Source organism: Liolophura sinensis, chromosome 5, assembly GCF_032854445.1.
Source record: "Liolophura sinensis isolate JHLJ2023 chromosome 5, CUHK_Ljap_v2, whole genome shotgun sequence".
Taxonomy (NCBI): Eukaryota; Metazoa; Mollusca; class Polyplacophora; order Chitonida; family Chitonidae; genus Liolophura; species Liolophura sinensis.
Genome location: NC_088299.1, coordinates 15,708,239 through 15,735,876, shown reverse-complemented (window position 1 = coordinate 15,735,876; position 27,638 = coordinate 15,708,239). Strand labels below are relative to the sequence as shown.

General features: G+C 38.6%; 2 protein-coding genes across 2 annotated transcripts in view; one reads left to right on the top strand and one right to left on the bottom strand.

Annotated features, from left to right (window-relative positions):
* LOC135465590 (phosphatidylinositol 4,5-bisphosphate 3-kinase catalytic subunit alpha isoform-like) lies at positions 1–21,988 on the bottom strand. The gene is made up of 21 exons (XM_064742852.1): positions 21,853–21,988; positions 19,381–19,833; positions 18,654–18,863; positions 16,654–16,907; positions 16,066–16,183; positions 15,294–15,412; positions 14,744–14,929; positions 13,729–13,870; positions 12,673–12,845; positions 11,250–11,359; positions 10,207–10,288; positions 9,775–9,939; positions 9,308–9,411; positions 8,767–8,920; positions 8,116–8,231; positions 7,053–7,174; positions 5,929–6,007; positions 5,119–5,286; positions 4,644–4,761; positions 2,751–2,902; positions 1–2,344 (listed from the first exon to the last, which is right to left on the bottom strand). Exons 2-21 carry the CDS (start codon positions 19,724–19,726, stop codon positions 2,074–2,076), a joined length of 3,189 nt encoding a protein of 1,062 aa, XP_064598922.1. The 5' UTR covers positions 19,727–19,833; positions 21,853–21,988; the 3' UTR covers positions 1–2,073.
* A 2,744-nt stretch (positions 21,989–24,732) lies between these two features.
* The window catches only part of LOC135465844 (uncharacterized), a 63,554-nt gene continuing 60,648 nt past the window's right edge, over positions 24,733–27,638 (top strand). Inside the window, exon 1 of the mRNA XM_064743207.1 lies at positions 24,733–24,861. Within this exon, the coding sequence (XP_064599277.1) occupies positions 24,843–24,861 (19 nt within the window). The 5' untranslated portion in view covers positions 24,733–24,842. The remainder of the gene's footprint in view (positions 24,862–27,638) is intronic.

Below are 27,638 nucleotides of genomic sequence, written 5' to 3'. Positions count from 1 at the left end.
AGGGTAGTCAGGAGTGTTATTATATGTCATACACGGTGGATGATTTTGATTGGCCCCTGGAGTGTCACATGATCATGTTGAAGCAGAGCATGTCCATCGCAGTTTGCAGGAAACTATGCCTCGCTGACCCAAGATCCATGCTCACTGGACTGCAGTTGTACATTCTCAGTTTCTGACGCCCAAATGTCAAATTTTGCTCAAAGAAAAACAAGCTTTTGTTTATAAAACAATACTTGTAGAATTGTTCAGAGAAATACATGTATCGGAATAATGAACTCAATACAGAAATATGAAAAAGGCACAAATATAGATGTAAACCAAAAGAGAAAAGCAGGTGAGTACTGTGCAGCTTTAAGTACAGCAAAATGACAACAAGTCCACTGCAAAATTATTACATCAATTCCATTTCATACATGGAATCATCTAAAAACAAGATTGAATACTCTGCATACTGACAGAATAAAACGACCTATTTACACACGTAAAAACCTCGTGGAATTATCTGCTTCAAACTCGGGCTTCTTCTATATAAGGTAGGATATGTATTTCTTTGGACTTTCCTTTTAATATGGTAATGTTTTCGTGAACTAACAGTTAACAATGGAAAAAATACCAGTTTGTTCCTTAAAATGTCATACTTAACAAACAACAAATATTAAATGTAACCCATTTTTGCTTCTATTAACAGTATTTGTAGGTCCTTCGGTCAATACCACATCTTGCTCAAAATGTCATGTGTATATAAACTCCAAAATTTTAAGATCAGGACAGCTCTAAAAATAAGCCAAAAATGTGCCCCTGAGCCATGGGAAAAATGTCCTGTCATTTTCCGTACATACATGTACCTGTACAGGATAGCGCATGACTTATACTGGTTATTTTTTTTTCACCATACACAGAAAGGAAGCTACTTAACCAAATAATAACCACTAGCTCTGCTGAGTGTTCATGAAACACATACATGTATAACCCCTTTTTTGTGGGGTACAGAAAATCCAAAATACGTTTTTAAGAAAAAGCTAATGCCTCTTTTTCCAAAATTTAATGCCCACAATGAGGAGAACCTGTGTGCAAGTCCCAAATTTGGAAGCTCTAACTTGATTAATTTCTGAAAAATTGTGTCTAGACATGCATGCACACACACAACAAATCACCTGGATAAACAGCACATCAATGGTAAAGTAAACTGAAACTAACTTACAGAGAAAATCCACAAGTGTTCGAATGCGTTACAGGATCATCTATAGACGACGGTTTTCATGCATCCTGGTTTTCAGTTTAAACTATCGTCATAGTTAAGCAGAGAAGTGTCTTCTGGTAAACAGGGCTTATGGAATAATCTCGAATTTCATGAGTTATGATCAACAAAAGCTGTCAATTTTACTCTAAAACCAAGCCCCTGTGCAGGTACCAATCTACGATATGGTAGGTAATGACACAGTGTTCACAATGGCGTGAAATACAGAAGTGAACAGTGTGCACCATACAATCAATGTTCACAATGGCGAGAAATATAAAAGTGAACAGTGTGCACGATACAATCAATGTTCACAATGGCAAGAAATACAAAAGTGAACGATGTGCACGATACAATCAATGTTCACAATGACAAGAAATACAAAAGTGAACGATGTGCACGATACAATCAATGTTCACAATAACAAGAAATACAAAAGTGAACGATGTGCACGATAAAATCAGCATGATCAATGTTCACAATGATCTGGAGTACATAATAATACTACAGCCACATAACAAAACTGTACACAAAAAGGAAAAAAAATGATGCTAATGCTCAGTTCAAAACACATGGACATGATATTGTTGGAAAGACTCCTATAAATAAGATGAATAATGTCATAATTAGGCCAGATTTCTTTTCACAGTAATGAAAACAACATGATAAATTTGTCTGACAGTCTGACTCTTTCCGACAATGACAGAAGTTACTGTGATGACAGGATGAATAATAGTGATATGTACTTAGGAAAACCTTTCCACAGAAGTAAACTTCAAATCATTCCGCTGGAGTAAGCATGTCTACGGTGGTCATATATAGATAATTGCACAGGTTTAGGCCTTGAGAGACTGTCCTAAAACATGGAAGAGGAAGTTCAACTTGGTAGACCAGGCCCCCTTGTGGGCATCTTGCAGTTGTTGATGAAAGTAACTCAAGGCCTCTTGCTCTGTTTGTTCTACTGCCAACGTCTTGCGTAGGTAGCTGATGTCATCCAATGACTGGAGTTCTGGAATGCCACATGATAGCATCATGGTGAAGAGGACGATGAAGAGGTTAGCGTGTTTCCGTAGACACAGATACGCCTGACCGCACAGGCCCTGGAATCTAGAAACAAAGAACAAAGGTCACTACTTAAGCCAATAAGGTCACATGAAAGCATTCAAAGCATTCTGCTAAATGGAACCATCAAGAGGTTAGCATGTTTCCCTGAACAAAGATATACCAGACCACAAAGGCTCTCGAATCTAGAATCTGTGGCTGTCTACATGTCTATCAGCACACAAGGAAAGACCTGCTGAGACAGATTGACCTAGCTGGAGTAGGTTTGTGTACAACACCCTAATGTCATCATTTTGAGGATACATTCTAGAATGTGAGGGTACTGGAGTTTGTGGGTGGAGGAAATCATAAACCAGAAAGGTTCTGGAGGGGTAACCTATGGGGAGATAAGTGACTGTAGCTAACAGAATTAGAAAGTCTCACAGCACCAGAGGAGGAAACTTTCACCTACTTTTTAAACTCTTCACTTTTTTCCGGGTTGTCAGCCCCCCTGGCAATAACCCTTAGGAAATCATCTGTCAGAACAAAGGGAACACGCTCTCTGTTGATCCCAAATTTCTTCTTCTTGTGATTAAGGAAGTGACCAAAATCGATGTGGAAAACCTGTAGCCAACAACAAGACAGTGGTATGTTAGGGAAGCACATACAAATACACAAGTATCTTCTTGAACAATGTTGGTACATGTAGTTAGCCCATTCCTTCTAATTTTTGGGACACCTGGTCTGCTCATTTTAGCCAATATATATAATCATAGTCGGAATATTGAATTTCTTTTTCTCACATGGTTAGACCATCTAATGAACAACACATTCATAAGAAATGTAATATTCTACTTTCAACATATCTGTCCCAAAAATTAGAAGAATTCAACTAGCCAGTTCAACACAAGTGTGTATGTAAGTGTTCAAATAAAACAAGTTCATGCATGTTTGTTTCTATTAGACTTTTCCAAGTTCATAAAAATACCTATAACTACAAAATGGTCCACAGATACATATTTATGTGAACTGCTAATTTCATTTATTTAATAGCTGCTTAACACCAGATGTAGATGTACTTGTATGAAAGTATTTCTCTATTCATGAAAACATGAGAAATGTGGAATATGGAACAAATCCTGTACAGACATGACAGATGAAGGACCTGTCTCTTACAATTCCTTTGTGCGAGTAGCGTAACTTATTTGACAATCGATTTACAAGTCCATTGTACGGTATACAATCTATTGTGGATATAAGCCCTTTGTACAAGTGGCCCTGAATACACAGATTTTGGCTTGTTAAACAAGCATTCTGTAAGTATTGCTTTTACAATACACCTCCCCTCCCGAGCCACAACTCAGACCTGATCAATAACTTGTTGTGGTGTAGATATGGACCAACTTTTCATCCAAATCTAGAAAACTGTTCTTAACAGGACAAACTAAAATCTGGGTGTCTGAAATATCCCCCCTTCAATCCCCCAACATTTGCAAAAATAAAAGAAAAAAACTAAGAAAACCTTCTGTAAGTATTGCTTTTACAATACACCACCCCTCCCGAGCCACAACTCAGACCTGATCAATAACTTGTTGTGGTGTAGATATGGACCAACTTTTCATCCAAATCTAGAAAACTGTTCTTAACAGGACAAACTAAAATTTGGGTGTCTGAAATATCCCCCCTTCAATCCGCCAACATTTGTAAAAATAAAAGAAAAAAACTAAGAAAACCAGAAAATAAATGAATGGATGTCATGTTGCTTAGTTTGGCGTCATATAATGTAGACTGTTTAATGGGCCATTCGTGGCGTGCAGTGAATGCACTACTGGTACATCCAGCTTGAACTGAGAAATGTAGCAATCAGACGAGAATATAGTGTACCTGCACATGAAAATCCATTACTGCACAAAGTACCTGACCGGCAGTAATTATGAGTATAATAATAGGTAAAAATTGGTCAAAAATGGAGCGAGCTTTATCTGCACATGCAAAAGTCATCATGGTGAAGATCTGTATGACATTTTCACTCCAGGTCATACTGAGAAAACTAAAACTACAAGTGATTTGTGACGAACTGCCAAATGAGGTGTAAACCTATAGCCCCTATGGTAATGGTAGCAGACAAATCTTCACACATGTATGTTAATATATATATAGATACATATAGATACCCCCAAAATAAAATCATAATTTTAACCAATCTAAATGTGACAATCTGACCTTCATGCCTGAAAAGCTTTAGCTACATGTAAATGTATGTGCAAATACTACAGTGTTTTCTGAGAGTCAGTGGCTGTACCTCATAATCATTACAGATGACTGAATTCACAGGGGTTTATACACATAGATGAGTATCACGTACCCTCCCATCCTGAGTTACCATGATGTTCTCTGAATGTCTATCTCCAATCCCAAGCACAAATGTAGCCACACAATACCCTGCACAGGACCGTGTGAATGCCTCTATCGCTGCGGAATACCTGCGAATGAGAGGGTACAACAGATGACATGCTTACTCAATGTGAGTTTTTTATTGGACACATCTACAACAAGGCAGTATTCAACTGTGCAATGCCTTGTTCTTGTTTTGTTACTCAATATTCTGTGCTCGTATTAATGCTACCACATTACTTCATAACCATAGCTTTAACACAAAAAAAGAAAATAAAACAGAGACCTATTTTGAGGGTGTTTATCACAGTTTTATCAAGTTTAATAAGAAAACAAATACATGTATATCTTGTCAAGGCCTACTTGTACATTTGTATGGGTACGTATTTACATTAACAATAGCCGGTTTCTCTTTAGTCTTGAAGAATTAGCCTTTGAGTACTCACTTCTCCCCACGGTTATGTTCTTTGATCCACTTGTGCAGCTGGGAGCTGTCCACCTGCATAGCACCCCCTAAAGCACGCTTCTGAATTGCCATGACCGTCTGGGAATTTCTCACCAATTCTATAAGACCAACATCTTTCCCCGTCGACAGACATCCATACGGAATCAACCTAGCAAACAGAAACAGACAAGACTGCATGTGGAATTAGCTCAAAGTGAAAAACAGAAAAGAATGGATATGGAAATAGCTCAGAGTGAAAAACTGAAAAATAAACTGTGAAAGGAAATATCCTAGAAAAATTGAAAACAAGCTAAAAAATTGTACATACTGTTAAACAATGCACATCTATATTAAACATTCGCCAATCTAGACTCACCTTATCAAGGTTTGCAACATTGTTCTCTGTGATACATGTCTCACCAGTATTTTATACAAGAACAAAGCATTTATGAAAGGAGGCCAGCATTTGCAAGAGTCAATCAAATAAAGAATTAAAAACAAATGTAACTTTTTCAGTACATGTACACGTATGTTCTCAGCAGCTGAAAACTCTGAATTGCGCTGACTACCTGCAAAGTATACATGTGTAATTTATCTTGAAAACGTGGAATACTGTGCGTGAGCTGTACTGAAATACTGAACTGCCATAAATGCCTGAAATGTTCAGAATTCCTGAAAACTCTTGCTCTGTCAAATCAATAAGGACATCTTTTATTTTCGATAGTTAAGAGACAAATCGTAGACTTGAGCCGTATGAATACCAACAAGCTGCTATTTCTGACACAAATGTAGCAATGGGCCTGAGACATACCGGAGATCTACACCCTCGCTCTGCCATATGTTGTCCATGATCCGCAACACCTGAAGAGTCAGCATGTCCTGACGCAGGTCTGAAATACAATGAAACATGGATCAATACTCAATAAGTTATTAACTTGATCAGAAATGTTTATATACCACAAATCAACTCAGTAAACCTAAAACGCACAGTATCAATCAACTTGCCTAGTTGAGGTGATAGGGTCAATTCTATCAGAACTGGGAAAATCTTCGAGGGTAAAAACTCAAGGCCAGTCTATAATGCTGATCCCAAACATGCAAGCCTTCACATAGATCTACAGTACAGACTAACATACAGCTGTGAGTCAGGAACAAGTTTATGCACAAAACTTAGAGCCATGTGAACTACAGGCCTGCTCTGAATTGCCTCCCTTGTTAGGACAGAGACTATGATTTTTTTTTTTTTTTTTTTTGATTGGTGTTTTACGCTGTACTCAAGAATATTTCACTTATACGACGGCGGCCAGCATTATGGTGGGTGGAAACCGGGCAGAGCCCGGGGGAAACCCACGACCATCCGCAGGTTGCTGACAGACCTTCTCACGTACGGCCGGAAAGGAAGCCAGCATGAGCTGGACTTGAACTCACAGCGACTGCATTGGTGAGAGACTCCTGGGTCATTACGCTGCGCTAGCGCTTTGACCGACTGAGCCACGGAGGCCCCCAGAGACTATGACAAAATGCGACTAGTTTTTGAGACATGAAACCACCATGCAGTACGTAGGTTATTTCACGACACAGACAAATATTTTCTAGGCAACAAAATGTGAAAAAAAGAAAAGATATCAGCCTTTGGGAGTTGCAGATGTCAAGACATCTTGAATGAAGTCCATTCAACCTACCCACAGGTTACTTCTAACACGCACCTTTAACGAGAGAGTTACCTCAAGAGAGGTCATTCAGTACAGCCCTATTTAGACTACTTGATTTCATAAAATGACCTAAATGACTTGAAAAAAAAAATAAATGGGGTTATTCCAAATCCCAAATGTGAAAAAAATGATAAAGGAAACATTTAGCTACGTTGTACATACGGTAAGTAAGTCTAACTGCCAAACACCAATCACAGGAATGAATTAAAACTTGACAACTCACCATCTCCATTTTTGAACATGAGTCTGTAGTCTGAGTACCAAAGGTCGGCCATTGGGTCTGGGTTGTGCCAGACTAAAGACAGGGGCCTCTTCTTAGACTGGTGAACCTTGCATTTGGGAATACTGTGTCATAGAAAGCATATGATTTGAAGAATAAAAGCTGTAGTTTTCTACAGGATCAGACAGCACTTTGAAAAAACAAATTCTACAGTCTACAAATGATTATGGGTGTTCAATAAAGCTTGTCGCACATGCATGTAACTGACAAACCAGAAGACTGTAGACAAGGGTGAAAAATAATACCTAGTATAACACATCACTTTCTCATTGGTGTTTACTGCCATAAATCTTCTAATTTTTAGGACAGATATCAGCAGTGTTTAAGGCAAAGAATTAGATTTCCCTCCCAGTTGTGTGGAAAAGTAAAGCATGTTGTTCATCAGACGGACTAACCATGTGACAAAAAAAGAAACTAAATATTCCTGCTACAATTACATGTATATTGGCTAAAAAGAGCAGACCAGGCGTCCTTAAAATTAAGAGAATTAGCTACTGAAAGATTTTTTAGGCGGAGAAAAGCCCCAGGCCTTCACCAAGTACATGTATAAAAGCACCTGACAAATCTTCTAGCTTAAAGCTGAGCCATACAATCAAAAGCTGTGTAGGCTTGCAAACTCACAGGTTAGAGGCCAACTGGGTGTAGTCAGTGATCTTGTAACAAAGCTGATAAAACATTCATTGTTAAATTCCCTTCAACCATGTTTTTGATTTTATTTTCAACAAGACAACGTTTGACTTTATAACTCTTGGTCATAAAATCAACTAAGAAAGGGCCTTTTAGACAAAAGCTATCCAATATATGAGTGACATTTGTCACTGAGCTACAAATATTTCACTTCTGTGTAAATTTATGGTTAGTATTATGGGTGGAGCGATTAGCAAGAAACTGATGAACGTTCTCACAAAGAGAGACCTGTCAAATATCAATGTTCGCAAGGGACGACAATATGAGGAAGTTATTTACTATCAATGACTGTCATGACCTAGTCCAAAGCCTGACTTACAAGAGGTCGCCGAGAATGTGCGAGTTGTTGAGAGGTGATGTAAAACTCTGCAGAGCTTCCTGGTAGTCATTCTGTTTCATGTGTTCTAACAACAGCTTCTTCTGTTCTTCTAGGTTCTGCAACAAGACAGTAGAGAATGAATGACAACACACGAAATATTAGCTCCGGTTCTATGTGAGTATAAGCTAGCTGATGCGTAAAAACTGTGGCAGTAGCTTTACCAGTCAGAAATGGCATAACCTGGCTAACTACAAGCAGATGTCATAAAAGCAGGACCGAGTAGTGCATCATGTCATCATGTGAAACCAATGTAATAGCCAAAATGTTCTACATAGACTAAGGTACATGTAATAAACCTGGGTAATAAAACTGATATATTTATTCGAATGTTGATCAATGCCATGGATGTAGAAATGTTTCGCTTATATGACAGCAGTCATACACAGCCAACAAAAATTAAATAATTCATCACGAATACCCTATAATGAAAGCCAGTGAATCTTTAAATTCCTTGTCAAAGTGAAAATCATGAATTAAACCCATGCATCATGTACCAATGGTTTGAAAGCAATGATAAATGACATACTAAATATAAAGCAATAAGACCTGCACATATCTGAAGAATCCCTCAACCATTGTAGTTCTACTTACATCTTTGCCCTTGAATGTATCTGTGAGGTTTGTGAGTTTGTCCTGGGCCTCCACTTGTCTGATCAGGGACTTGATGTACGCCCCGCACCCCCGGCAGTACGCCTCCAGTATCAGACCAAACCGTATCCGGATACTTGTCTGGTGAAGCTCAGACCTGTACATCATCATATACACATATAACCACTGCACAGGTTTTAAACTAAAATGCTATGCGAAAAACAACAGTTTCTTCACAGCAATATGTAAGCGGTATGTACTGTACTTCTTTTTACAGTTTTTAGGACACATAGAGTCATATAGGACACATAAAATGGAATCAAGAGCCAATTTTATTTCTACAATAAAGACACAAGAGTCTGAATGAATGATAATGGATTATTACCACATCATCAATGTTTCAGCCACAATGTGGAGATCAAGAACTGGAACGGATCCACAGTAATAAGCTGGAGATGCCATCATGTGTACAGTCAGCTGCTATACTCCTCAAAGTTAGAAAAGTAACTTGAAAAGTACATGCTGATGACAGTAGGTTACTTACTTCAAATGCCAGAAGAAAAAATGCCCTATTTTCTGGTTGAGCAATGCCCTTTTGATCAGGAAACGTGTTGTGGGGTTGTCCAAATACGGCTCAAATTTCAGTGCCTGTAAAAACCGACGTGGTAGAGCATGTAACCACTAAAGTTGATCTTTCTAACTGGCCTAACAATTACTGTTTACTCCTACCAGGTAGGAAAAAGATTGGTGGCAGAAGCATCTACAAAATTTCCAGACCAAACATGGGAATGAACCAACACCTTGTATGTGACGACTGACAGACAAGTGTATTCATCATATGACAAAAGTTTCCACCAGGACTAAGAAACAGATTCCAGGTACATGAGTTCACAAGAGATTCTTAAGATACATGTATTTATTTGACTATGTTTAATGCTGTGTTCCAAGAGTTTTTCATTTATACCACAGCAGTCAGGTTCACACATAGATTCTTCCTAATGAGCACCCTACCTGCACCAGTTGTAACAGATACTGTGACAGCTGATCATCTGTGAGCACCTGCTCCAGCGACTCCACGGCAAACTGGCGAACCCTCAGGTCAGGATAAGAACAGTCCAGTAGCTCCAGAGAGGTCTCCAGGCTCACAACTGGCCACTCCTTCAGCAGTCTATACAGCTGTTAACAACAATGACAATTTGTCTCCTTATTTCATACAGGCCAGGTAAAAAAAAATTACACAACACTGGATTTAAGCTGTCTATTATATGATGCGGCTGTTGAGTTGACCTGTTCTTTTTCATGTGATTGCAGCATTAGGCAAATCCCACCATCTGTACATGAGTTCTGAGGAAGGCTTTCCACCAGTCAAATTCAACAAGTATGTATGGAAATCACACTGTGTGAGTGCAGCAGTCTTTTAAGTAGAATAAGTGTAAGACTGACCTGTGCCACTTCTTCGCGACTGTTCCACTTCACAGCAGCCAGGATTTTGGAAAGGGAATGAGGTGTCTTGGAGCAATAATGCCTACAGTTATCAGAAAACAAATATGATCATTGAAATAAACATTAAAATTGGAGCACTGAGGTCCATGTCCCTCACCTGACATATGAGAGCCAGGCAAACCACTGCACTGTGTTTCACAGTCATCACCAGGATTCAGTAATTCTAACGCCTGAAATATAAGATGGCCATACAGGCAATTTTGCTTTATAAATGAAATATTCTTGTACACGGCATATAAACAAATTAAACGTAGAGCTGAAATACCAACCCAGTCAACCATATTACGGGGCCTCCGTGGCTCAGTCGGTTAGCGCGCTAGCGCAGCTTAGTGACCCAGGAGTCTCTCACCAATGTGGTCGCTGTGAGTTCAAGACCAGCTCATGCTGGCTTCCTCTCCGGCCGTACATGGGAAGGTCTGTCAGCAACCTGCGGATGGTCGTGGGTTTCCCCCGGGCTCTGCCCGGTTTCCTGCCACCATAATGCTGGCCGCCGTGGTATAAGTGAAATACTCTTGAGTACGGCGTAAAACACCAATCAAAAAAAAAAACAAAAAAAAATTTTCCATATTACTGGCTTGCCACAGCAGAAATACTCTCTTAAATGAGGAGCAAACAAGACAATACCAGTCAAAATTAAACAGCGAAGAAGATTTTTATCAGCCATATTTTAGAGAAAAGATTAAATGACTCAAGTTTAAATGAAATGTGCATAGCAGCTTTTCAGACATACCTTATTTTTGGTAAAAGTGTGGTCCAGAAGTTTACAAAATCTGAGTTTTAAAGAAGTCTGTTAATGACTCCCACATGTTTGTGGAAGTATGTTTTCATTGGCAACCTTCAAACTAGATTAGTTCCCCTATTCTACATTGAAGTTTCAAGGTGAACTTGAAACATCTAATTGATAATTATCCAGAAATGATATTAGCTGGACCTAAACTCTTGAACTTAAACAAAGAACAGTTTGAATGGGCACATCAACCTACCTGTATTTCCAGAGCAAATCTTTCTCCTGTTCAGAAATCTCAGACAGTGGATCCATGGATATGATCTTGTTGAGGATTTCCAGTTCTTGGGCCACATGGTCTGGGTCATCCTGCAGAAGACAGTCATTATACATGTAGCTGTTAGGAGTTTCACACTTTACTAAAACATTTTTATTTTATTTCACAGCCCCTATTAAAGCTGTAAGTGGAATCTAATGAAACTTGGGAGATGCATTGGGCGTAATATGTACAACTGCATGAGATTTGATTGTGATTCTTTTCCTGGTTACTGCCATTTGATTGATTTATTTATTTATTTGATTGGTGTTTTATGCCAAGAACACATTTACACTCATGAATATTTCACAAATACCAGGGCGGTCAGCATTATAGTAGGAGGAAACCGAGGAGAGCCTGTGGAAAACACATGACCATCCGCAGGTTAGTGTCAGACCTTCCCACATACGGCTGGAGAGGAAGCCAGCATGAGCTGGACTTGAACTCACAGTGACCGCATTGGTGAGAGGCTCCTAAGACATTACGATGCATTAAATTTTATATGCGACACCAGACCTTGTCAATTCAACTCCTTCCAAAACGGTTTTTCATGAAGCCTGGGTAATGTGCTGTAGGCAATCATGGAATATTTTCCAGATTTGGTTTTCTTGGTTCAAAGAATAAACTTCATTTTAAGACAACCTCAACAACCCAATGGGTGCTCTGAACCAATACTGCCTGAATGCCCCAGAGTCAGCAGAGCGTGGAAAATTTTGCTATGATTTATTTATTTATTTGATTGGTGTTTTACGCTGTACTCAAGAAGATTTCACATATATGACGGCGGCCAGCATTATGGTGGGTGGAAACTGGGTAGAGCCCTGGGGAAACCCACGACCATCTGCAGGTTGCTTGCAGACCTTCCCACGTATGGCCGCAGAGGAAGCCAGCATGAGCTGGACTTGAACTCACAGCGACCGCATTGGTGAAAGACTCTTGGGTCATTATGCTGCGCTAGCGCGCTAACCAAATGAGCCACCGAGGCCCCAATTTTGCTATGAAATGGTAAAATCATGCATCATCAAATACATTCGCACTCACATATCATTCTAGCATTTTGTAGAAAATTCGTGTTGAGAAATGAGGTTTCATATAACATGACACTGTATCCCCAAAACTCTCTGTCACAGAATGAGGCTGACCCAACACCTCATGTATCCTGTGATCCACAGATAAGCATCAGAGCTAAGTTTCACAAAGTGGCGTACAACACCGTTTCATTGTACATTTGTCGTACAATATTTTGTACATCACTATTGCCGTATCCTTGTCCTGTATGTGTAATTATCGTACAACATCTTTGTGAAACTGGGCCATGAGCTCTTCACCCATGATGCATCCTCTCCAGGGCTGCTGATAGACTCACATTAGGGTAGATTGGAGCTGTGGTCCCTCTATGGTAGAAACTATTTGCATTATCATTGTTGGAGACCCAAGCAGCTAGCTCATCTATCTGGTACTCAGGGGGATAAGACACAGGGTGAGTGAAGCGGTCAAATCCGATTTCTAAACATGGGCAGTCATGGTCTGGATTAGAACCTGTCAGGGAAACAATCACAGAAATACAATTATGTGTCCACAGCACACATTTTAGTACAATGTACTTTAACAGGACTTTTTGTTTTACTTTTGTTAAAGTGTATAAAAAAATTAAATTATTTGTCTTATCCAGTAATACACGACATGCTTGCATATTACTTTTTAGCTGCGTAACACGGTACTGAAGGGTAATTAAGTCTGAATACTGCGATCGGGTTGTCGGATGGAGGAAATGAAAAGCATCCCGGCCCATCACCGAATACTACATACCTCACCTGACCCCCAAACCTCCCAAGCCCCACCCCTTTCCCCTGACGTACAGCTGCCACTCTACAGACCATAGTGATGATGTTCAACAAACTACATGTACCATGTAGTGTGCAGTAAATAACCTAAAATTTCGTGGACAGTTTCAGCCACTAATCGCCTTGCTGTCCGACCCGTAGTACATAAGGGTTAATAAATCATGTATGTATACTTGGGGTTTTGCGTTGTACTTAACAATTTTTCTGTCATATGACGAGGAGTCATCATTAGGTGCGTGTACATATACTGTGTTCTGATGGCAAGGTGAGTACCATGCTGAAAACACCAGACATGACACTCAACCCAGTCACATTACACCAACACCGAGCTAAGCAGTCCTGTTTCCTTACTCTAACTTCCCAGTGCAGAGCGCCAAGAGAGGCTGAAGTTTTTCGTATAAACCGACCAAGGGCTTGACCCCAGATCTCCTGACTTTAAGAAAAAATGATGTGAAGTTAAACATGATTTAATTTAAACCCCTTTAAAAATCTCACATGACTGTCAACAATTTAGTACAGAAGAGTGATTTATGTGTGGAAAAGTCAATTATAGGTCAGCCACATTAATGTGTAGATACCTGGAATTCCAATAGGATTGAGCAAGTCATCCATCATCTGTGGCATTGGCCAGAGATGGAGGCTGATTTTGTCTGATAACAGACGATCATTGAAGTCAAACAATTGTAAATTTCCCCAGGCTAGCGCACAGTGCTGCTCATGCTGAAAACAAAATGAGACAAGTTTTAAACTTACGATTTTTAAATTCATCACATCCTCTTAAAGTGTAAAGTTTTTTTATGCTTGAATGTGTTAATGAAAGGCATAATTCGATTTATTTGATTGGAGTTCTATGCCATAATCAAGAATGTTTTACGGCTGCCAGCATTATGGTGAGAGGGAACTGGTATAATTTAATGGAAAACACAAAACAAGCCGAATACACAATCAAAGAATGTGAGTAGCAATGCTCCCCATCCAAGGTGTCGGTAAAAAGTATTAAAGGATACTGAGTTTTTGATAGGTGTTTGACAGACACATATATACATGCACAAACCACAGGCATCTCAAATTCTCAATGTAAGCTCTCACTTTTATGATCTCTGATGAGTTTTCCATTTATGAGCCAATTACAGAAAACCTTCAGCACAGAACCACAGAAGATGCTACTTGTATATGTCCCTCCTATTTTCAAGATGTGTGACAACAGTTTACATTCAATTATATGAAGTGTACAGAAGAAGCTATTATATATATAAGCCTTTATACCTGGTCAATTTGTCAAACTGGGCCCTCTGTAGTTAGCATGCCAACGCCGCGCAATGACACAGGAGCCTCTCTCACCAATTCAATTTCAAGTCCAGCTCATACTGGTTACCTCTTTACTCGTACTTATGAAGGTCTGTCAGCAACCTGCGGATGGTCATAGGTTTCCCTGAGGCATGACCCAGTTTCTGCCAACTGTAATGCTGGTCACCGTCGTATAAGTGAAATATTCTTGATTACAGCTTAAAACACCAATAAATTAAATAAACGTCAATCAGCCTACATAACTTTGCCTTCACACAGAGCAGGTAACTAAGACAATTCACCTACCCTCCTCTTCCGCACATTCACAGTACATATAGAGAAACAGAGCCGGGCGGAGCGTGGAATGTCTGGGATATAGAGGTCGTACTCTAGCCATTCACTCCAGCGAGGGTTGGACGAATCTACCCGTGCCGTGTCCTTATTCGGACACAGTGACTCTGTACCATGATAAATACCAGTCTTCACATAGATCTGAAACAATAAGGACAACTGTGTACAGCCATAAGATAGGTAAACGTTCCATTCAATATCTATCAGATACAAATACTTATAACAATACAGACATCTTGATACAAAAACATCTGCCAACAGCACTTTAAACCTATGCCAGGTTGTTAACGTGTGGCCATCAAGCATACATTACAGTAACAGCTATACTTAGTGAGAATTAGAGAAAAGACGTCACACCGCAAAAGGGCATCTCTTCTCTGTCATGTTGTATTAAACCTGATGACCCTATATTTATGTACAGATCTGAACAGGGAACAACTACATACTATTGTTTCAGATCAAATTATAAACAGTGTGCATAAATGTGTACAAAACAGGTGCCAACCTTGCCAACCTCCCTCACGCTAACATGAGTGGCACAATTCACTTGGATACGTAGCTGTGTGTGTAACTCCCACAGGGACTTGGTCTGTTGGTTGTTGATGTCTGCTAAGGCATATTTTCCTGAAAACAAACACACACATCACTACCAATCATTCTAAACTATGTAACACATTTTAACCTACTACTCCTTGGGGTCCGGTTGTTCAAAACTGGTTTAAGATTTAATACCAGGTTTAACTTTAAGTCCAGTTTTCAATTTTGTACTAAGCCTAAAACAAATTGTGTCCAAGTACATGAAATATAAACTAAACCTGCTGCTTTGGTAGTTTGACTTTGGAGAATTCCATTGGCTCCTGACTTTGGCTAAAATCTTAAACATAAAATATGACTTTATACCAGTATTAGCTAATATACTTTCGAACAACTGGGCCTTGTACATCAAAGTCACATTAAATATTTATTTTGAGTTTATGTACACATGTGAGCTTGGGCTTATAAAGGCTAATTGCAGACACGAATTACAGCCCAGAAATTGTATGTCACAGCTCTCTAGGGAGTAAGCGGAGTTTACTAATCTATTTAAATAAAGCCATACTTCAAGTATCAAAGATTATGTCTAGGTAAATGTATAGATGGCTAAACTTAAACCTCCTAATGTATTAGAGTCAAGTTATGCTTATCAAAAATTCTGAACTACATTTTTTATGTTCTACCTAATTTTTCTCTTTTTGAAACAGATACTATTACTGAAGCAATTATAAAACTACATCTACCTTTTTCTGCATAACCAGGCATTTTGAATACATTGTTGGGTAAACTGTCATAGACACTTTTCTTGGTCATCAGCATGAGCTGAGGTATTTTCTCCTGTGCAATGCAATGGCGAACATACTGAAACAGAACATGAGAGACACGGCATTTAAAAAATATCCCCTTCATTAATGTTGTACCATCACACTGGTTCTTTGGTCACTAAAAGATAACATAGTTCTAATAACATAACATACTTTGGTAATTTGGGATCGTCATGATTTACTCCGAACAAAAAACTTTACTTTGTAGGATTGGATTATGTGGAATATACATCTAGGACTTACTGATTTGATTTGATCACTTGAAAAGATCAATATGATGGGATCAATAACCTTAAGCTAAGGTGTACATGTATATTTTTTTTGTATTCAATTAACTGATTTTTTTTAACAAAGTGTTTCTTGTGGGTTTAGGCAAACATAAATGTATTTTGGCCAACATTTTGGTGAAATGTTGGTATATTATAGCTCAGGTTAATACTGGTTCAATATCGCTGACACATTACATGTAGACTCTGTCTACAGCCACCATGAGCTGGTGACATGTACCTTGTACTGACTAACAGGATACTGTGCGAGGAAGAACTGGTCACAACCACAGACTTTGAGGACGTAGGTATCTCTGTGCTCCTGTATACACTTCTGCTGCTCCTCCACTGTCAGCCCCATGGTGCGTGTCCTCCGTCGTATCGCCTCCGCTATCACCTGCTCAGGGGTGCAGGTGTGGTGGACTTGTACAGAAAACTTCTCCCTGCTCTTATCAGCTGACATAACCCAGATACACACAATAATGCGATCAGCATCTGAAACCAAAAAGACATCAAGGGCTCACACACTTATCTCCTGCCTTTCCTAAGCATTATTCCTTTTTCAAAGTGAACATAAAGTCAGTCACTAAATCTGAATTAATTAATAAAGTAATATTCTAGAAATGTTTATAAAAATCCTACACTGCTTATCAACAAAAAAAATAGTAAACAATCAACAGTACCTAGCCACTCATTTGAGGATGCCATTTTGCCATGTTATAGCTATCTAGAATGAAATCACAAAACCTAGAACTCTCTCGTTCAATTAGTATTAAACAATTTGAAAATGAGAAAATACAAACAAAAACACCTGGTACCCAACCTAAGAGTATCAGATTTGTTCAGGGCTGATGTTTCTTTTAGTTTGGCCCTCTATCAGGGCGTTGTTCATGGACACAAGTGTTGTCTTAGCAATCCTGATCTCCTTGTCCTGCATGGGTATAAGCAGTTGGCCCAGCTGGCTGTACCGACTTCAGAGAATTTACCAAACATAGCAGGACCTTCTGATTTATACCAGAATCTTTCAATCAGATTTTGGGAAGATATTTTCGTAATTTGCTAGGAAAAAATAATGCAAAGTCACAATATTTTTCTTCAAGCACTGACTCTCCCAAGGCAGTTTTCTTGCCAGCTCACCCTGACAAATGACTGCAGTCTCCTGCCCAACATGTACACATTGTGACACGGGCAGTCATTCTCAGTTCCCCGCCCATGATTGCGTGGTCCAAAATGCACCACCTAAACACTTAAACTAACCACTAAATCCAGTTTATTGTATCGATATCTGTCTATCCACTAAAAGAACCCACACTGACAATCAACAGTTAATAGGTTTTTTGACATGACAGCCAATTATCACGTGACACTTTAAACATTAGTGATTGGCCAAGTTCATAAGGGCTTCTACAACAAGGCTACTTGGAGTGAATTATCAGTCAGTGCTATATCCCCAATGCTGACCTTCATCTTCATAGACTTTCAAAACTTCATAGAATTTTTTACATATTTTTCAGTGATAACTGTGTCTGATATCCTTTCTTCTATACATATATGGAAGACTTTATGTTCACTTTAACACTCTACAAGTGACACTTCATGTTTTTTGTTTTTGTAATTATTTGTTCTTTTACACTCTATCATGTTACTCCATTTTACACAAGTAGAGTTTTATTTTCAATCCCTAATTTCATCTTTGAATTTAGCCACTACGGTATATTCATCGCGGAGAAAGCACACGCAAATTTCATGTCCCCACAGTTGTATACATGTAACTATAAGGAATTAATCTGACCAGTGAAGTAACATCGATCCCCACTTGACACACTGATACTAAAGGCTGAGTCCAAAGACCTTTGATACCCCAGATAACGGGTATTACCGATAACGATACATGTAGTTACATGTACACTGAGCAAACACCTCAGGCAATCTTAATAGGTTTTGTGACATTCATATATCAATGGACTTTTATTGTCTGATCCTGCAGATATACATGTAGACAGGTTTTATATTTGTCTACAAATACATGTACATGGATACGACCAACACATATATATATATATATATATATATATATATGTATGCATGACAATAATAACAGTCAAATACTATTATGCCTTAGTATGACACTCCTTATGTATATTCACATCTAAACAAGTCCTACTGGGCTCATCTTGTACATGTTACTTGTACAATACAGGTATATGTATTAAAATTCTAGAGTTATCACACTTCTCTGACCTTTGAGTAGTTTCTCCTCAATGTGGGGTGGGAGATCAGAACTAGACTCCACCTCAGGGGGGAAGGAGTAAAGGGCCTGAGTCTTCCGCCCCTCAGATTCCCGCTGGGCCACAGCATCTTGACACACCTGTAGGATGTTACGTCTGAAAGTCATTGTCTCCAACTCCTTAATCTCGTTAAACTCTGTCACTGGCATACCCATCGCTAGACCTGTAAAAATAATTCAAGGAAAAAAACAAAACATTAACTATATATACAGAGATCCTTTAATCAGGACATTGATGTCTTTCTGTGACACTGTACACATGGTGGACACATGGGTTTTTATTCTGGCTACAGTAAACGCAATTCAGTTTGGCTTATTGGAGCCTTTGGCTCTGTCTATTACATGACAGGAGAGAATGATGAGCCATCTTCGGCCCATTTTACTGGATTTACGAAGAAAGATTAAATTCCCATTTCCATAAACTTGCAATCATGCATGCAAAATCAAGGGGCATGGATTGTGAAGTTTATACATTATCATAGATGTACATGCACCAAGTTTAGAATTATCCAATCATCGAAAATATGAATGGCTGGTGGCAGAAGCACAGACTCAAATCACATTCCCTTGAAGATGCAGCTGTTTTCTACAGTAATTTCTCTTCGTGACATTCTTCAAGGTATAGGACACAATCATGATTCAGTGGAAAATTCTGCCAACTTTTTGTTAAAGCCATCTTACCAATTTCATAATTGAGCATTTTCTCCTCACGGTTTCCTTTGGGCTCCACGACCTTGAGAATTGGTTGGAAAAGGCGAAGATCACAAAGCCGTCTGGTCTCGTCATAAAACTCTTCTTTCTCTGCATCCTGTGTAATGCTGACAAAAATGTACGATGTGGGTTCGGACATCAGATAATGGAGAGGATACTTCTTGGCCTCGATGAACAGGTCTGTTTTGATGCGTTCTAAGGTAGCATCTCTTGCACAGCCAATGGGGATGATGACACCTGTTGGCATGAGACAGTCCACAGAGACCTGTGGGGGCATCAAGTGGTGTCCCCATAACTCACCAGAGCTGGGAGGCATCGTCACCCACTGACAACAGTGACTAAGTTAAACAGCCCTGAACCCACAAAAAGGGAAATGTGCCCTGCAGGAGGTGAACAAGTACTTTACTTCATCGTCCTTCACTTCTGAAAAAAAAAAAAAACAGAAGAGAAAAACAATTGTAAAGAAAGAAGAAATGGAAATAGAAATAAGTGAACAGTTCAGACAGTTTCACAGTACTTACATGTACCCTGATTCTCCAGCTATTAATAGTGTTGAAAGTGGAATATTACATTTCTTTACCAGCCTTTTGGAAAAGTGAAGATATGAGGATATTTTTCATTAGATGATCTAAACATGAAAACAGAAACTCAATATTCCTGCTACAATTACATATACATGTATATTGGCTAAAATGAGCAGACCAGATGTCCCCAAAATTAGAAGAAACAGGGTATACACCTCACACAAAAATACAGAATTTTATAATTCAATTAGTTTTTAAAATCAAAACTTCTCATTCTGGGAATCCGAGAGAAGTAAAGTTCTGTGTAAGTATTATGGTAGGGTTCGACATTTACCATACAAATCATTTACAGTTAAATGATTACAGAAAGTGCACCTATAAAGGGGAAGGCAATAAAAATTTTAAGCAATGTGAAAATACATGCATGCTGGATTCAAAGTTTTAGACAAACTTGTAATTACTTTATGTTCACATTTATGATGTCTATAAACCACACACAAGTAATAAAAAGTGTCTCCTGTTACTGACCTTGCAAAGGTATGCTACATGTACATATACTTACATGTGCAGCTGACAGGTTTTCTTAAGTCTACATAGGTACATGTACACTTGACAGGTTTTCTTAAGTCTACATAAGTACATGTACACTTGACAGGTTTTCTTAAGTCTACATTTATGTACCTGTTTCATGAAACATGTTCTTTAGGCTCCTTATGCACATTAAAAATTGAAAAATTTTCATCATATGTATATGTCAAAACTGCTATTAGAAGACATGGTTTGTTTGTGACTTTTTGATAGATGCACCGTCTCATCGTTCTGATAAGTGCATATTATCTGACTACTATGAATAAGTGAAGGACTGACATTTAAAACAGAAAAGATGATGGTAAGTATTTACATCAGGATCAACCTAACTGCCTCTAGGTCAGAGGGGTTAAAGTGTTAGGGAAGTACAATGACTCAGGAACATTTCACTGTGAGTTTAAGTCAACACCATGCAGGTATCCTCTACAGTTATACATCGGAAGGTCTTGCAGCAAACCTGCAGATGGACATTGTTTGCTCGCCACAATGATGGCCTGGGCATCTAAGCGAAATATTCTTGAGTATCTTCATGTGATTTGTGGGCAGTTGCAAAGACTAGGTTTATCCTTTTGATTGTCAAAGGGCCCATATGATGATTTCCAATGGCAGTATATCTCTTGAACAACCTTATTTTTTTCTGCGCTCACACCAATCACATGATTCATATGTACGACTATCAGAATGAGATGACGCAACAATGGGTGCAATGTCTGAAAATGCATTTATTTTGTGAATTTGTGTGGTTGTGATGGATTGTGTCTGGTTCGGCGATACTCAGAACAGGTTAGTTGTTTATGGAGAGCACTCAGTTGACATAGATCTAGGGAAGATTTAATGTGCTTGTGCAAATGCGGTAAATGTTCCTTACCGTGCATCCAACACATTAGACGCAGTTTCTCCCTGTAACTCTCGCAACACAAGTTAAGACTTCCATTTTGCAACTATGTATGTCTGGTTTCGCTTTGGGTTAGAATCATTTAGAAAAAATTTACCGAGGTCGTCATGAAACAATTAACCATAGCTTTCCCCTGCAGTCCAGTATAAAGAGGAGAGGTGAAGTAGTCACCTGGGCATGACAAGCGTACCGATAGATTTGACATCAGTTTATTTAGGAATCTGTTTTTCACAATCGACATAAGGTGAGGTAGCTCTATGGGACCTGAACGACAAACAATGAGCACCGACATGAAATTCCCAACTCCTCTTACGAACTTCTTAATTCCAGTGTACTACCCGCAATAATGACTTCAGAACTGAAACTCACTAAATGTGAGGCGGGGGTATGCCATTGTTTATGGCGAGCTTAGGAACCTATAACACAAGCACTTACCTATGGAGAGTGAGAAATCGAGATTATCCGTTTGTTATACATGACTGACTTAAAATTCCGAGCGTTACAAGCTTCCTTAACCTGAATCAGGAAGTTTGCCCTCCAAAAACAACTGTTCGGGCAGATTGTTTACACTCGCTTTCATTGGTTGATATCCTACTCTCAAAGCATCTCGTACATTTACTCATTTGTCCGTTCGACAAAAATGTCATTTTTCTGCGGTTAATATCTTAAGAGACACAGTTCTGGTCTTATTTCAGAGGTAAAATACACCTTTGCTCAATTTTTTCGCCGTTTTCTTACAAACTCCTCGACGACTCTGTCACTGTCACCAACTCACATGTTTACGTTTCAGCCTCTTCACTAGCGGCCGTTGTGTCCTTTCGCGGGTCTATCATCAATTTTCATGGATACGAAATACTACAACCGTTTATTGCATTTACGCGCTGCATACTTTGGATGAATAGAAACGTTAACAGAGACAACAGAAATGGGTGGGAGGGGTTTGACATAAGGGGAGGGGGTTGACTTTTAATCACCTCGTTTTAACTGCGCAAGGTTCTTTGCAGTGACTTTCTACCAGCAGAGTTAGTAATGTTCAACAGACTAGAGAGAGATATGAGGAGTTTGTTGAGCAGACAACTTCAAGAAACACAGTCGCCTGGTAATCACCGCCATCTTGCACAGTGACCCGAGGGTTTTCTATCATGGCTTAAAATCATGTCATAATTTCATGCCAATTTTTTTGTGTGTGTGTTCAGAGTTAATCAGTCAGTTGGGTATTTTTTCACAGAAAAAATGTGGATTTATTATCCTCCGTAGAAATAGTTCTCAACTAATAAAGCCAACATCGTTTGTAAAATAAATTGTTCTGTGTGAAAACATAAATGCGTAAAAAAAAAATGAATATATATATATATATATATACACACACACACACATGTAGGCCTATATCTTTCTTTCTAACCTTTTCTCCACAGTGACATCAACAGGTTTCCTTAGAGTGTAGTATAAGAACGATCAGTCCAAACGTTTACCAGACGTGGTCCGACGTCTATCCATGATGAAAGAGTCTATATAAAGGATTTTTCGTCTGCAAAAAATTCACACTCGTTAATGTAATCAATTTTTCTGCGTTTTTCACGAGTATATCAAATTATTGCCCTTCAGTAAGAGCCAGACTCGCACCTGTATCGGCATCCTATGTATGGTGATCAAATGATTGTAAAATTTGAAAGGCTTAATTATAATGCGTCCCGCTTTATAAATTTAATTTTAGGAACTTTATTACCGATTTAATCTGAACAGAAGCGCATGCACGTATATGTTCGATATTTTGAGGCAGTTAATTATTTGAGCTATATTCTAAAATAATATAAAAAATTGCATTTGTTTTACGCTGATCGCGTTTTTGTAGAAAACCCCAGGTATACACGTGACCGCTTTAATTACGGGACAGCCATAAAGGTCACGATTCCACAAAGCCGTTTCAGACTCAGTTCAAAATTTAGAAACTCATCACAGTGTATGCTTACGCCTATACCCGAAGCAGAAATCTTGGCACATTTGTTTCGATACAGCATTTTTTGGTCGAAATTTAATTTCTCTCGGTCTAATTAGGGTTTTATAATAAGGCCTGAAACCGTCAGAAACGCATGCCTATAGGCTATATATATACATGTACACATATATGTGGCGTCAGCCTCTACGGCAATATCGGGATGAGGGAGGGGCTTTTTCTCCATCTTTCTTAATGCAGCACCATTTTGTATATACAATCAACCATTCACAAAAGTGAGCTTTACGATTTTCAGTTATAATTAAGTGTATTCACGTGTATTAATGTTGAGTGTAACATGTTAATTACAACCATGGGCACGAGATAAAATTATTGACAATACTTTTTGTGTTCTTAACATGCGGGTAGATTGCTGTATATATAGGTCATTTTTGTGTTCAGTACCACAAGTGTACCGCATGTACCAAAATTCTTACCATTTACTACATGTAGCCCCTATAGGAACATGCTTTTTTATTTTGCCGGAGATATATTGGCGTATGACTGTTTGGTTATATACAGCTTGAATATGCTCGAATATAGAGATGGCGAACAAACTATAGGGCCTAATTTTTCTCCCCAGTAGTCTGTGGCGATACATTTCAAGTATACATGTATACTCCATTTGCAAACTAATGTATTACTTCAACATTATTGTATGCTAGAATAGATTATGTTACTGCATCCTAATATTATTTCATAGACAACATAATTATAAAACATATAAAATCCCAATAGACAAAAAAAAAATTTTCTGGTGAAATATTTTGTCGATTTAAACGAGAAGTTATTCTAGAATGTAGGACTATAGACACATGCATCTACAAATTGCATTGGGTTGTATATATATATATATATATATATATATATATATATATATATATATATATATATATATACCTAAGGGACTCACTGCTTGTATAGTGCTGTGTGTATAATCACGACATCGGAAATTGAATTACGTTACAGATCTTGAATAAGGCCTATTTGAAGTCTATAAAGGTTTTCTAGAATCTGTAATTTCTCAGTTGGCACCTGTCATGGTATTAGGTCCTTGTGAATTCAGATTTGGTAGTCCTATACATACGCTATTCGGGAGCTCATATGTACACCTAGGTTGTTTTCCCTTCAAACTCTAAGCTATTTTCATCCTTTTTAAAATAACTTTCAATACATTACGGGCTATTCGATCGATACATTTTGGACTGATTATAAAGCTGAACTGGTTATTATTACAAGGAAAGGGACACAAGCTTCACTGAAACGTGCCTGACCTGTTTGTTGATGGGCTGAAAATTCTGGTGCTGCTACTCTAGGCTAAACACAAACTTATATGGCGGCAAGTCCTTGGGTGTAGGAGGCAAGTCCCCGGTAATTTTGAAGTGTTACTGAGCGTGACAAGGCCCCGAGCAACGGTCAGCTTGCACGAGTAATGAACCACAGACACAGAGGTACCGATTTTAAATTTACGAAAGCATACGTATCGTTCTTTGCGATTTGTGTAGTAAAACATGCAGTTGTCAGATTGACATGTGAGACTGTTCGCTTAGCAGAGAAGAAAATATTATTATATGAGGGTGCATAGGGGTGGGCGCGTTGTGCGGCATTATACATGTATAGGTAGTGTACTCGCAAGTAATATACGTAACACTATGCGCATTGCCCGTCATTGTCAGTGAATGTATTGTTCTGTTACAATTAATACAAAAGGTGGCTAATATAATAGAATAAAAATGGTAAAAGAGAAACCAACCAGTTGTCAGGATGCCAAGTGAATCCCCTGTTTTAACATGTGACATTGTTTTTTACACTCAGTTTTTTTAAAATGATACTCAATATCTACCATATATATATATACTTTTTACTCCATTCTCTTCGAAAGCTATGACATCATAGAAGGGTTAAAATTTTGTAACAGTTAAGCGTGTGGCAGACGATATGTACACGCCTGACAGCAGTACATGTTCATTTAAAGATGAGAAATGTGTCAAGTTTACAAACAGATCTCTACACCTTGAATCTAAAATAGTAACCTGGCCCAACCTGACTATAAAACTGCCGCTAGATGCACACAGACATGAAGCAGGAACATTATTTCTCAAAGAACATGGTACAGCAACTTTGAAAGATGGAGGTGTGCGTGTGTGTGTTCAGGGAGGGGGGCTCTGTGGTAAGCGTTCCAGTGTGGTGCATTGATTCGGGTGCCTTTGAGCTGTGAGTTCAAATCTAGCTCATGCTGGTTTCCTCTCCGGCCGTACATGGGAGTGATCATGGGTTTCCCCGGGTTCTGCCTGGTTTCCTCCCACCAGAATGTTGGCCGCCATTGTATTTAGTAAAATGATCTTAAGTATTACATAAAACATCAATCAAATAAATAAAACAAATCAAGAGATGGGCCAGGTGTGAAATTTTGAATTACATGTACTGTAATCCTTCAACCTTTTTGCATGTTTGTAAGGTGTTTATTCAAGCATTTTCTGAGATCATAATTCTGCATGGACTGATAAAATTATACTTTTTGTGAATGTCTGAAATTTTTCAACTCAACCAGTGTAGATTTGTCTCTGAAAGCAAAAGAAAAAGGTGCACAAATTTCATTGAAAGTTGCTTTTTCATGTATGTGAAGAGGTTTGAAGGAATTAGGGTGCCGTGTGTAAATTGTGTTACTGTTTGTAGAGGTAGGCAGATCAGGCCCTGTATGGTCAGATAAATAGTGACTAAGTTAAAATGAGGTTATGGTCACTGATGCTATACAGGCCATTTAGTCAGCCTGATATATTTCTACTGTGCAGTGTATATAGAAGTGAATACTGTGATATTATAAGATGACTTGCTATCATCAGCCTCTGTGCCCAACTTGAAAAAGTCATCTAGATTGTGATTTCATTCACTGTTTATATCTGTCATGGATCAGCACTGTTTAGTGTTAGTAAACTTGATCTTGTGGCTATATAAAGGCTCTTCATGACCAATCAGTATTGGGCTTCTGATAAACAGAACACTGGACATATTGTCAGGTTAAGGTTGTGCCAGTTCTGATATAAAATATCAGCCACAAACCTTACAAACACCTTGAACTGATGAGTGAAAAATGTGATGCATTTTCAATGTGTCACTAGGACAGCCAATTTTTTGGTTTAATTCTAGCCTCAAACAGGAAGTCATGGTCAGTTCTGTATGTACGCTAGCTGTTAGTGTGGTTGTAGATGAAGTTTGTTGGTGATCACTTACACATCAGTTTGTGGCATGTCATGCTACAGACAAATTAAGGGACAATACTTTGTACATTGTCAGCACTGCAGAATTGTTACCCTCACCCTTACCCTCAGAAGCCATCAGATTTAATGAATTCATTGTTCATAGCGTAAGGCCAACCTTTGTGGAAAGTTTCATGCAAAGGCCTGTATTGTTACCTTTCTGACAGACAGACCGGCCAACAAATGCTGGCAAAATCTTAACCTCCGGGCGCAGATGTAGTAAAATAACTGGAAGGAGATTTGGATGTGATAATTCTTTGTACTTTCATAGATAAAGGAAGCTTTGAATACAGATTTGATGGAGAAATCTATTAAATTATTTTGACTGCCAAACATTTACGAAAGGAATGGTTGAGGTTTGTATTAGATATGTTTGTGATTTACCTATTGCTAAAGTGTATGGTATGGTTGAGATTTAAGATAAATGATGGATACATTGGCCGGTCATAACAGAAGATGAAGTAATGGAGGAGAACATTTCTATACCTTGTGACCCAGTTTTCTGGTGCTGTTTGAAGGCATAATGACTACACTTCTGTCTGTGAGTACCCTCCTCGGTACCCTCTTTTACTAGGTTATTCACTTCTCTGCATTGCCAGACAGAGCTTGACCTGGCTGGGCCAGTTTGCCCTCTGGTCTAGCTAAGTGGCGCAATAAAGGGGAGGGAGGTGTTAGAACATTTAAAGAAATTGTTCGAAATTGTCTGAAATTAGCCAGTTTTAATTCTATTTGCATGTTTAGCGTAGTTAACTGGTTGAGGTCAGGCTTATGTGCATTTCTGACATATCTTTGGTTCCATTTTAGTATACATGCAAGTTTACGGTTCAAACAATCAGTGCAAAGGAAAACAGGTGCCAAATGACTTGACTGAGTTGTGGTAAATGGCAGGCAGATACATGTAGATTTGCATTATGTGGTGAATGAAAATAAAAATATTGTTGTGTTCTTTGCAATAACTAGAGCTAGGTCTT